Source organism: Microtus ochrogaster, chromosome 1, assembly GCF_000317375.1.
Source record: "Microtus ochrogaster isolate Prairie Vole_2 chromosome 1, MicOch1.0, whole genome shotgun sequence".
NCBI lineage: Eukaryota > Metazoa > Chordata > Mammalia > Rodentia > Cricetidae > Microtus > Microtus ochrogaster.
This window is the reverse complement of record NC_022009.1, coordinates 125,539,260-125,552,403: the sequence shown is the minus strand read 5'-3', so window position 1 is coordinate 125,552,403 and position 13,144 is coordinate 125,539,260. Positions and strand designations below refer to the sequence as shown.

The following is a 13,144-nucleotide window of genomic DNA, read 5'->3' as shown; positions in this document are numbered from 1 at the left end:
CCTCAAAGCCAGTATGTGCAGTAGGATCAAAAACCCATTGCCATTGTTCTTGAGTTCTCAGTAGTCCTCATTGTCCGCTATGTAAGTCCGGTTTTATCCCATGCTTTGATTCATGATACAGGCGCCTGTCTTAAAAAAAAAGTGTGATTGGAAAAGCAGAAACCAAAAGAGAGGCATTTTTCCCATAGAAGATAGATTCCTTGAAGGAGTGGAACCAGAGACTCTATTGTAGCCAGAAAGAAGAGTATAACTTCTTAGAAAGTGCTCTGAGCTTGGAAACTAGCGACATAATGTTTTGTTTCTATCACAACTGACTTGCAAGTTCAGAGCGTTGGTGAAGGCGTTTCTCGTCTAAACCGCATTCTTCCCTCTCAAGAAGACTAAATGTAAGTTCTCGCTCAGAACCAACTTAAGGCTTCTTAGAAAACAGCTTTCTTCCCTCCCCCCTTTTTCTTTATTTGGAGGCAGTTCTCCTTCTTTGCTTTGAAGAAGAGTTTTTAAATCCTGGAATTGGAAAGCATCTTAAGTGTTACAGTTTTTCAATCTCTGGGATAAAGTAGATGCTTTGATTTTCTTCATTATCACTATCTCCTCTGCATAAAAGCATCGGCAGTTTCTTGGACGTACAATGGCTCAGAACAATGAGGAAGCTGACTCACAATCTGGTTTTATTGCTCAGCACAAAGCTGCAAACTTTAATGTTGATAAGCGTGAGCCAGAGACCAAGAGTTGGGGTCATAGGGAAGATCAGAGCCGTGGAAACAGGTGAATCCATGCTCTGCAAATATGGGCTTGCCGCTCCCATCATACATCAGCTGTATCCAGTAAAGTACAGCTACTTGTGGCAAAGAGCCATGGTCTTTAGTGGACTGTGTTCATGGAAAACAGCCATTTGTGTTACCAGGAAGTACAGGTTGGGTAACTCATACATTTATAGTAAATGTGGCTATTTCCTCAAGCATGTGAATGTGTAGTCCTTACAGGGCTTCCTGCCTAGAAACCTCACTACTTACTCTTCCATCTGTCTTTAGAAGCATACTCAGAATTGTTTATTCTCACAATTTTCCACCTTATGACTAACCCTTCCTGAAAATCTTTTCATCTGGATTGCCCTGCCAACTACAGAAGTACTTGTTTTTGAATGTTTCAGATGTTCTGGAGTTTAATTCTACACCAACAAAGAACTTTACCCATAAATCCAACTTGAATCAGCATGGGCTGTGTCCTCACATTCCCCAGCCCCGCCCCCAAGACAGGGTGTCTCTGTGTAAACAGCCATGGCTGTCTTGGAACTTGCTTTGTAGACCAGGCTGCCCTTGAACTGACAGAGATCCGCCTGCCTCTGCCTCCTGGGTGCTGGGATTAAAAGTGTGTGCCACTATCGCCTGTTTGTCCTAACATTTTGTGGTTGGTGGAAAAGATCAATTGATCATTGTTCCCTTTGTGACATTCTTTTTTTTTTTTAAGATTTATTTATTTATTATATATAGTGTTATGTCTGCATATATGCCTACTCACCAGAAGAGGGCACCAGACCTCATTACAGATGGTTGTGAGTCACCATGTGGTTGCTGGGAATTGAACTCACGACCTCTGGAAGAGCAGCCAGAAGCCAGTGCTCTTAACCTCTGAGCCATCTCTCCAGCCCGACATTCTTTATATAAGTAAAAAATAGCCAGTGCCCCAAACCTGTACAAGTCTGCAGTTATTTTTCTATCATCTATCCATATCTATCTATCTCTTCACCTACCTATCATCTGTCTAATCTATATCTATCTTATCTATCTAATCTATTATTCATCTATCTAATCTATTTTATAGGTCTAATCTATCATCTATCTATGTATCTATCTAATCTATTATTTATCAATCTATCTAATCTATCATTTATTTATCTATCTATTTAATCTATCATCTATTATCTATCATCTATCTATCTATCAATCATCTATCTATCTATCTATCTATCATCTATCTGTCATCTATCTGTCATCTATCTATATCTATCCTATCATCTATCAATCTATCTAATCTACTATCTATCTATCTATCTATCTATCTATCTATCTATCTATCTATCATCTATCTATCTATCTATCTATCTAATCTATGTGTATGCACACACACTCACACATATGCATGCCATGGCCCATGTGAAGAGGTCAGAGAATCCTTACAGGACTGTTTCTCTCCCTCAACTAATTGGGTTCTGAGTATTGAACTCAGGGTGTCTGGATTGCAGCCAGTGCCTTTCCTGATGAGCTATCACACCATGCAGGTCCATGTCTGCAGACTCTTATCATGGGCTGTTTCCCGGTGCTCTGATAATTATAATTGCTTTCTTCTGAACTCTCTCCAATCTGTACACTAAAAGAAATAATATTCTGAACTCTACCCAGTCGTTTTCTGGGCTGATTGAGCTGGCTAGATAATTCTACCATCTTATTGCTTTTTTCAGAGATTCCACATATTCAAGGTACAGTCTGTGACCTTAATATTTTTTTCCAGCAATGGTAGTGTGTTGTAGCTAGGATTTCTTCATATCTTATCCACACAATTCATTTTGCATTTCTAAGTTTGCCACTCTTTACTCACAGCTAATAAGACTCTATCTTGGTTTCGGTGGGCTGTTCCTAATTGGCTTGTCAAGTTACTTGGAAGACTATTGTATTTCAGAAAAACTAGAAAACTTCGCCTATTTTATAGCCACAAGATGATTGATTTAGAACCGTCCGTCCGTCCTTCCTTCCTTCCTTCCTTCCTTCCTTCCTTCCTTCCTTCCTTCCTTCCTTCCTTCCTTCTTTTTATGATGTAGTGTATCGTGTAGCTGAATGTTTTCAATTTCACTGTAAAGTTATTGAAAAACAATAAAACAGCAAACCTCAACTGTTTTGAGCCAAGACGTCTGGATGATGGTACGTGTACTCATGCATGTGATGTTCATTCGTGTTCATGTGTGTGGTGCACATGTGTGCTGGCACTTGTGCCGATGTGTGATGGTGCACATGGAAGTGAGAAGTTGATGCCAGGTGTCTTCCTTGATTTGATCCCTGTCCACTTTGTTGACTGAGTTGGGGGCCTGCAACTGAAGCCAGAAATCACCATTTGTCTCATCCATCTCGTCAGCTTGCACGGGGTCTCCCTCTTTGCTTCCTGGGTCTTGGGAGCAGTGAGACCCCAGATCCTGAATTTCTTGTAATCCCCTGATCTGAGTGCCTACAGCTGCTCTGAGCATGAGACCTTCAGGAGTTCCTGATGGCAGGAGAGTGGTTTCTGGTGGGTTTGGCTAGGGCATGGCTATCCCTATATAATCTGCCCATGAACACAATAAAGGGGGCATTCTTGGGGAATTCAAGGATGACCTATGTCGCTGTCTCTCTGTGTGGGTCTGTGTATTTTAACCTCCAGCCCCATTGCCCAAAGCTCGCAAACTGGGTGCCAGCACACAGAGCACAGACACTAGGGTGTGGTACACGGCACTGGGTGCTGGGATAGGTAGGACCAAAGCACCCACCAAGCTCTTATGTAGGCTTGGGATGTGAGCTCAGTCTTCACATTTGCACAGCAAAGACTTCATGCACTTCCAGCTCCTGCAGCTCACCCAAGGTTTATTAAGCGTGTGTGTGTGTGTGTGTGTGTGTGTGTGTGTGTGTGTGTGTGTGTTACTATTGATTCACAGTTTTCCTGTTTCTAGGCGTTTCTTAAAATTCTGTGGAAGTTGATAGCACAGTTTCTTGTTTAGTTGTAGAAACTAAACTTGAGTGATTTGATACAAAAACTCGTGGGTGGTGGTTGCTTCTAGCGGAGAGAAGACATTCCACATGTTTAATACATGTCTATAGTTCAGCAGCACCATAGTTTACATTTTTTAGTAAGAGGGTGAGAGAATAGGAGAAACTTAAGATCAAATATAAATGATATGTTGTGACTAACATACAGCTACTGCTTGTATAGGACTTTGAGGCTGTCTATCCTTTTTTTTTAATTCAGTAGTCAGTGTCCTGTTTAATATATGAGCATAAGATGCATTTGTTTTGTTATTGTCATTACAGGTTTTGGGAAGTGACCATGAAGACTGAAGAAGTTACATTTTTCACATGATAATTGAAGTTAATGACTACCTACAATATTTTCATGAAAATTAAGTATGACTTAGAAGTGTCAAAGGTTTATGATGTCATCAGTTTCGACAGAAAGCAAACTTCAGCAGGCTGTCAGCCTGAAGGGAGTTGACCCAGAAACATGCATGATTGTGTTTAAGAACCATTGGGCACAGGTAATAAATGACCTCTATCTCCTCTGCTGGTCTCCTCTCCTGAGCCTCCCCCCCCCACCCCCAGTTTCTGCCACACTGAGCCAAGATTTCCTACTTGGTGACAGTCAGCTGACTTTCTAGAAAATGCTTTGTAGGACAGGCTCTTTCAGTCTAGAGAAAAGCAGATTTTTCTTCCTGATTTCCTATAGTATGTATCAGATTAAAACATTGTTTTCACAAAGGGCTGGCTTTTGAAGCATTTACTAAGTACTGTGTTGAGTACTTCAAATGTTCTGTAATTAATATAATTTATATTAAATCTATCATTTAATCTTCTCCAGAAACTAATAAGGCAGTTAGTAGAGAATGGAGAATTATGCAGGTTAAATGGCTGTCTGGAGGTTCTGCCGTCAGTGAATTACCAAGCCAGACCTTGGTACTCAGACCTCAGTGCCTTGAATGCAAAACCCATGGGTCTGACTTCAGTACCCTGCCTTTGTCAGACCCCATATGATGTAGGGGGATCTGTCTGGCTGTGCCTGAGTCCTCATCTTCTCTACTGAGCACATTAGTGTTTGTGAATGATTCATTTCGACTTCTTGGGGCTTTCCTCTGATCTGCTGGTGTGGATAATTAAGGGTTGAATGCTTAGAAAATTTACCAGTCTGCCCCTTTCCTCGGGGAGCTTGCAGGTAGTAAAATAAAAAAAAGAATGGTATTCTTTACTACTTGTCCAGCGTTATACTCCCCAGGTGAGCTGGTAAGTGGCTATTTATGTGACGGTTTTTTAATGACTACCAGATTCCTTCCTGTGTTCGGAAAGAACACATGGGTTAAAGCCCGGAGCCTGTAAATCACAGCAATTATGGGGGACACAGTTTAGATCAAAAGGGGCAAAATCAATTCTGCTTCTGGATTGTTCACACCTTGTAGTTGCTTTTTCACCGTCTAGTGTAAAGCTTCTATGATTTTCTTCTGCTTTCCCATTACTCTGAGTTATTGTTCAGATTTAATGGATTTACTGTGGGCATTGAGGACACCTCTACAAGGAAAGAAATTTGGAACTATTCTTGATAATTAGATAACTGCCTTTGGTTTTACACTTTTTAAAGCATGTTAAAGCAATGGCTTCAGAGTCAGCTACTGGACTCTTGAGAGTTGTGACCAGCAGTCCTCAGAAGACCTGCTTCTATCTTTACCTGTTTGGACCATATATCATTTTGTGCTTATCCCATGTACAATCTATCTATGTATTACTGCATGCTTGTCTATTTTATTTACTTAATTATTTATGTCCATTCTCTTGAGTGGATTACCACACTGATGGCATTTCCAGCTTACCATTCATTTGGCCGATGGAGTTTCCCTTTGAAATGTGGAATCTCTGCTCTGAGGCCCACTGTGTGTGTGTACTACGTTTGATCATGAGCATTCCTTCTGGTTCCTGTAATGGGATCCATTTGGCTTTCTGAGCTGCTCTGAGAATCACAGATACACCACTGACCTCGTGACTCTGTGTAGGTAGATCATCTATCCTGCTCAATCTGGTTTCTATCTCCGAAGAGCAGCCGGACTGCTGCTAGAATGTCCTATGTGAGGAATGTGTCCATCTTCTTTTCACGTTGTTGAGAATAAATATTAGCCCCAGAATCCTATTAGTCAGTTCCATGTCTGCTATGAATGACTTCAGCATTATCAGATACTGGGGGTTATCGGAGGCACCATGCAGGTGCTTAGCACCCCCCTCTTGAAATATATTGAGGTGAAGATGAGAATATCTTGTCAGAGGAAATAATGTTAGTCATTAAACAATTCCCTTTATAAAGTGAGCATGTCTTATGATTGTTCAGCCATTTCCTTAACTTTAGTTGGGTTTCTTTTTAAGAATGAAACAAAAGACCTTTTTTATTAATCTCTTTAGACTTAGCTTTTCCTTCTAAATACATCTAGAAAATGCCCTTAGTCTTTATCTGCACAGACTCTGTGGGCCTTCCTATCAACTGTATGAATGATAATATTGGTTGAGAAATAGATGCACGTGTGTATCTAAGTAGCTATTTTCCCTTAGAGGTTGAGTTAGGGAACAGTTCAAGGACATCCCTAGAGCATCCTCGGGGGGACAGCTACGGGAATTAAGTCAAGCAAAGGGAGTGTTATGAGTGTGAGTGCTGAAGAAAGTTGTAGTTTGGACAGTTTGGCTGTGGAAAAGTTTTCATGTCAGAGGAAGGGAACATTTTAAGAGGGATATTGGTGATAAATGCTCAGTTTTGACCTTTATGTTGGTGAGAAAGAAGGTGGGGGAGGCAAAAACTGAGGGCAAGGCAGAGATGTGAGCTGTGAATCCCTCAGCTGTCAGAACTGGGTTGTGCATCCGTTTCTGGACTCGGCTCTTCACCATGACTTCTGCTGGGGTGGCTAACTGCACACTCAGGAGAAACAGTCTCATCTGTGACATGTGTACCTCTGTGCCTACTGTGACTACAGCCCCCAACTCCCCGGAGGCAACCAAGGCAACCTGAGAGGTCTCTAGCAAATGTGGCAGTCAGGACTGAACGGCCACATGGCATTGAAAGGAGTGTGCCATTCACAGCTCAGTACAATACTTTTGTATACCATAAATTAGGAAAAATGAAGGCAGCGAAAGTCTGTGCTATCTAGAATTTATCTTTGTTAGGCTACTTCAGTATAAATTCAACATCACTGACATGCATTTGATAGCCTCTGGTATACTATTTACGAGTTGCTTCTATGCCAGAGCTTGAGTTACAGAGCTAACATGGATGGAGAGAGAAGGGTTGCTGCTTTCTATCTTGGCCTCTACTGTCCAGGGCAGCTAGCTCTATAACTAACTTGGGTCATATCTAAGGCAGTTCATCATTCCATGGGTGAGACCTTAAGTGGCCTGGTAGTACACTTGAATTTCCACCCCCCCCCCCCATCCATGATGTCATGATAGAAGGGTGCTCTGTAGATACCCAGGAGTAAGCTTCCTAATAGTGACTTTGGAGAATGTAGGTTTAGGAAGCTGGCCTGGCCCATGCTTCCTCTCACCTTCCTGAGTGGTCATCTTGTATCTTAAATCACCAGAATAATAGACCTAAGATCCAGATCTATCTGTTATAGATGTATCTAGTTGGACGTCCCAATGGCATAAGCTCACCCACAGGCCAGGAGGGCACAGACAGTTCCTTAGATCCTAGCTTCCGAGACTGCTCTGCATGTGTGTCCACCATCATCCCTAGCAATTGTCCAGTCGTTCCGTGGCTCTGTGTGTGAAGTGCTTGCTGCTCTTTCTGCTTGAGTGCTCCTTTGTCTGGTGAAATGCTGCTCCTACAGGACACATTAGGGATGTCATTTCCTGCAGACACTCTCTCTTCTCTCTCTCACGTTTTCTCTCTGTGCTCACCATCGCCACATGCTCTCTTCTCCTGTTCCATCAGACTCCTTATCTTACAACGGCATATGTAGCTTCTCTCCAACATCATTGAGAAGCTCCTGAATATCAGAGGCTTTCAGCGATGTATTTGTGTTTCTGGTGCCCATAACAGAGTATGGCATAATGTAGTATGACATCAGTCAACAAACTGCTGAACAGCAAGGAGGAACACGACTTTAGAAGACCCAGGCAATTTGGGAAGCCACTTTAAAATGCACTAACTTTATTTTTTTAATATTTATTTATTTATTATGTATACCAATATTCTGTCTGTGTGTAAGCCTGTAGGCCAGAAGAGGGCACCAGACCCCATTACAGATGGTTGTGAGCCACCATGTGGTTGCTGGGAATTGAACTCAGGACCTTTGGAAGAGCAGGCAATGCTCTTGACCTCTGAGCCATCTCTCCAGCCCCAAATGCACTAACTTTAAACCACTGTATAATATGCTTCCAAGAAGGTCTTTGAACTTGCCTTTAGGGGTAAGGATGAATATATACCTGCGATAGATTTCTATAATCATTTGCAAAAACAGTTTATAATTTGGCAGGTTATTGCTTTTTATCTCCTCACTGTCTTCGCATTTTCAGAGCAGAAGAGGGTTCAAATGGAAGGGATCACTGGCTTATCAGATAATAAATTGTTCAAGTAGACTGGCTCGTGAATTATACCACCTACCTTTCCATGACATGCTTATACTTCGTGACTATGTGGACCTTGTAATAGTCACTGTGTCCTTACTTCTTTTAGGCAGGAGAACAGAGAATTGGAAGAAGTTAGGCAAGGAGGTTTATGTCTGTATGTCTGTATTTCTAGTACTTTTGACCTCAAAATCAGGAAGATCAAGAGTTCAGAGTCAGACTAGGCTATTTAGTGAGCTCCAGGCTAGATTGGTCTACATAGCAAGGCCCTGTCTCAAAAAATAAACAACAAAACAAAAAAAATCATTTATATTCATCTAAAAAATAACGTAGGTCTCCTTTTTACCAAAAAATTTTTATTCCAAAAAAGCTGTTTTTCGAGATTATTTTATTTCATAGCATTTATTTATACTTTGTGACTATATGGACCTTCCTCTATTATATACAGAGAAAATTATTTTTTAAAAATTAGAGAAGGCAGCCGGGCAGTGGTGGCACGAATCCCAGCATTTGGGAAACAGAGACAGGTGGATCTCTGTGAGTTCAAGGCCAGCCTAGTCTACAAGATCTAGTACAGGACATCTAGGGCTCTTACGCAGAGAAACTCTGTCTCAACAAAAACAAAGCCAAATAAAACAAACAAACGAAAAAGTATTAGAGAAAGCTGGGCATGGCAGTACCTGTCTACAATGCTAGCCCTTGGGTGTCTGAGGCAGGAGGATCATGAATTTAAGGCCAGCCTGGACTAATAGTGAAAACCTGTGCAAAAGCAAGCAAGGAAACATCAGCACCGTATGACAGTCATGACACTCGAGGAAGAAAGAACAGTGGCTTTTCTGTCTCAGGATGGCATGGCAGTGAGAAATGGAGGCCTGTAGATTGTTTGTGTTAAACACCTATCCACAGCAGTGCAAACTAGAGGCTGGGTCTTAGGGCAAGTACAGTGTAGCACTCTGATACCCCGAATCCGTTAAGAGAATATAGGATACGATGCATGGATCTGGCATGCGTATTTGCATTTTTATTTCCTTGCTCTGTTTAGCTTGCTTTTGGTTTGCATCTTGTTGCAGACTAAATGACAGAGAACACGGAACGCCTTGGGGATGTGGAAAGCTTCGAAAGCTCTGATTAATCTTCTGAATATCTTAGAAAATTGATGTCCGCCAACATTTTAAGCACTTATGTCTCTTTCCAGCTTTACGAGTGGCCTTAAACATGACAGCTGAAAGTGGATGAAATCCATGGTTCTTACGAGAGTCCCATCAGCTGGTGCTCCTGGGAGACCCTACAGAGGGTGAGCCTGCTACAATGTCGGCCGCTCTCTCGTTGTGTGATAGACTAACGCTCCGTTCAGCATTTTCACTTGGGTCCTCCTTCCTATGTTCTTTTCATAGCTCTTATTTATCTTTGAAAAAGGGGGCTTTGTTATGAAGAGTCCTGGATGGGTTATTATGAACTTGACACAAGTTAGAGATATTGGGAAGAAGGCCTTGCGATTGAGAAAATGCCTCTGAGAGACTTGTGTGTGGGCAACCCTACTGTCTTTTCTAATTAACGATTGATGTAGGAAGGCTCACTCATTATGGGCCATGCCATTCTTGGACCTAGTCCTAGGCTGTATAAGAAAGCAGGCTGAACAAGCCACGGGGAGCAAGCCAGTAAGCTGTGTTCCCGCATGGCTCTGCATCAGCTCCCGCCTTCAGGTTCCTGCCTTGACTTCCTTCCCTGACTTTGGATGATGTACCCCACACTGTAAAATGAAAGAACCCTTTTCCTCCCTTATAGTCATGGTAGTTGTTGTTGTTGTTTTGTTTGTTTGTTTTTTTACTGTAACAGACACGTGTATTAATTGTACATAGTAATGAGTTTCATTATATTTTCATATATGTAATATGATTTAATCATATTCACCTCTCACTGCCCTGCTTTGTTCTCCTCCCACTCCTACTGACCCCTGTAGAAAAACTGGCAGTGGCATAAATAATTAGAAAGCATTGGCAGGCACTTTATATCCGCTTAGCAACACAGCAGCAACAGTTTCCCCTTTTTGTTTTTTTGAGCAAGGTCTCATAGAGCTCACATTGGCTTTGAACTCTTGGTCCTTCTGCCTCTAATAAAGTGTTGGATTATAGGTGTTACTACCACACCCTGTCTTTATCATGTTTTAAAAACCTAGATTCAGACAAGTCTGTGCAGCTTCTGACTAGAATTGATTCTATGCAAGTGGATTAAGTAAGCACATTTTACAAGGGGATTATAGTTTTAATATTAGAAAAATTAAAGTCAAGCATGATAGCACATGCTTGTAATTCCAACTATTCAAGAAGACTGCAAATTCAAAATAAGCTTGGGCTATGTAGCAAGTTCAAAGCCAGCCCAGGCAACTTAGATTCTGTCTTAAAAGCCAAAGCAAACAATAGCAGCGACAATAAAACAAAAGATTGAGGTTATAGCTTTAGTGGTAGAGTGCTTACTTGTCCAGTGCAAGGCAGGGCTTGAGTTTAATAATCTCTAGTTCTGAAAAGAAGGGAAGGCAGACAGACAGGAAGGAAGGAGAGAGAGAGGGGGGCAAAGAAGGGAGGAAAGAAGCAAGGGGAAAGAGGGAGGAAAAGAGGGAGAGAGGAAGGAAGGAAAGAAAGAAAGAAAGAAAGAAAGAAAGAAAGAAAGAAAAGAAGGAGAGAGGGAGGGAGGGAGGAAGGAAGGAAAGGAAGAAAGAAATGAAAGAAGGAAGGAAGGAGAGAGGGAGGGAGGGAAAAAGGGAGGGCGGGAGGGAGGGAGGGAAGGAGGGAGGGAAGAAAGAAATCAAGCAGGCAGGCAGGCAGCATGAGGGTAAACAGGCAGGCTGGAAGGAGGGCAGGTGTTTATGTGGGCAGCTGGCTTGCGGCTCTGGTAAGACCCGTAGAGACAGGTACTCAAGGAATATTCCAAGTGGAAAGGCTCGGCCATTAAGGAATGATGGGGAGACAGTAGAAACTTAACTCTGTTGTCATTATTTGGCACACACAGTATAACTTGGCCCATGCCAATTAAATCCCCCCTCCCTTTCTGTGCAATGGAAAATGTCGCTTAATAACTTAAGTTTTTCCACAACCATCACTTTAGATTAGCATTCCAAAGGGTTCGGAACTGGGGGGGGGGGTCTTCCTCATGTGGCTTTCTAGAAATAGGCAAGTCTAGCCAAAGTTGCGTGATTCCCCGTGTCAGAGGCAGAGAGCAATGGAAGATTGGGCTGAAGCAGATCTCCTGACAGAGAAACACTTGTGTTAGCACGAGGTGGAATTATGTGATTAATGTGTACCTTTTCCATTGTTTCCTTTTACAATTTATCACTTTAACATTCAGGCCCATTATCACTGACAGATGGAGTTGTATTAGAGACCAAGGGTAGGGACACCTGATATTCCTTCTGAAAGAAATAGGCTATTTTAAAATTTTATCCTTAGTAGCACTCCTATCTAAAGGTCAAATGGCTTTGAAATTAGGTTGGATTTAAGTGTTTTGATCTGATGGTAATTTGAAAGCCACTATTCATACTGCTCATTTTGTATTTACTTTTAAATTATATTAATTTATATATTGAACTAAATATGATCCAAGCTCGTATTCCACTCCCACATGCCCTCTAGTGATGAAAAACATGTCTAGTTATGATCAGTACATTTATTATTATTAACTGAGCTGGTTTACTTCATGAATGTGGGCTTTTACCATGTGCTAGTTTATTAAATATGATTTTCAGCTTAATATGGTGAACTTGTTTTGTAAATGAAATGTTTACAAAGTATACTTTGTTTGCTTTTAGCCTCTCTCCTGCTATGGCTCCTCCAGCCTTATTAGCTGAGTTTTCCTTTCCCCAGGACTGACGGCCAACGCCTGAGAAGAGGCTTGGCTGGGTAACATAGCAGATAGTCACAGCAAGGGCTGAGCCTGCAGGAGGCACTGTATGCAGCCTCACCACCCACCAGTCTAGAAGGTTAGAGTTGGAACAGTGGGTAACTAGGCAGCAAGCAGAGAAACTGGAAGCAAGAATGTGTTTGGTAGCCGTGGGGTGAGAGAAAGGCACACAAGGGAAAGATGAGGGGAGTCCAGGTCACACCAGGGGTCACTGGGAGGACAGTGGCGCCATTTGGACAGGAGCTCTTTGGCATCTCAGTGCACCTGAGTTCCTGCTCGGACGTTTCTAAGGCTCCTGCTGTGGTCAGAGCCAGTCCCAGGTGTGGCCTAGGAACCCACCTGAACCGCCAGTTACAGCTTTGTCTACTGGCAGGGAAGGGAAGGAGAGGAAGCCTGGGAAACGCCTCCTGAGAAGCAAGGCTCAGCTTTTGTAAATCATGGGCACAAAGGCAGCCAGCACTTGCTAAGCTTGGGCGCCCTGTGACTCACGGCCTTAATTATAACACTCCCATTTCCCTGTGCAGTGAGACTACAGGCAAGAGGTGCTGGCGAGGAAAGGGGGTCCAGGGTGTCTCTCCCTTCCTGGTCAGCAAACCTTTCATTTCTGGGGATTATTAAAAGTCTGCTCTCTGGTTTCTCTGCCCACTTACCCAGAAGGCTGTAGAAAGGGTCTGCACTAAGGAGAGCTGACTTACTTAGTTTTAAAAGCTGCTGATTGGGCTAGCGATGGCTCCATGTTTAAGAGCACACACTGCTCTTGCACAGGACCAGGATTCAGTTGTGAGTACCCACATCAGGTAGCTCACAAGTGCCTGTAACTTTGGCTCTAGGGGATGTGACACCTTCTGACCACCACGGGTACCGGCTTGCACATTCACACACCTGCATGCGCGCGCACGCACACACACACACACACACAC

The 13,144-nt window shown here is 42.6% G+C and overlaps 1 protein-coding gene across 1 annotated transcript in view; it reads left to right on the top strand.

Annotated features, from left to right (window-relative positions):
- The first annotated feature begins 4,067 nt into the window (after positions 1–4,067).
- Positions 4,068–13,144, top strand: part of Fam160a1 (family with sequence similarity 160 member A1) — a 78,513-nt gene continuing 69,436 nt past the window's right edge. The window contains exon 1 of the mRNA XM_013348640.2: positions 4,068–4,276. Coding sequence (XP_013204094.1) covers positions 4,172–4,276 — 105 coding nt within the window. The 5' untranslated portion in view covers positions 4,068–4,171. The remainder of the gene's footprint in view (positions 4,277–13,144) is intronic.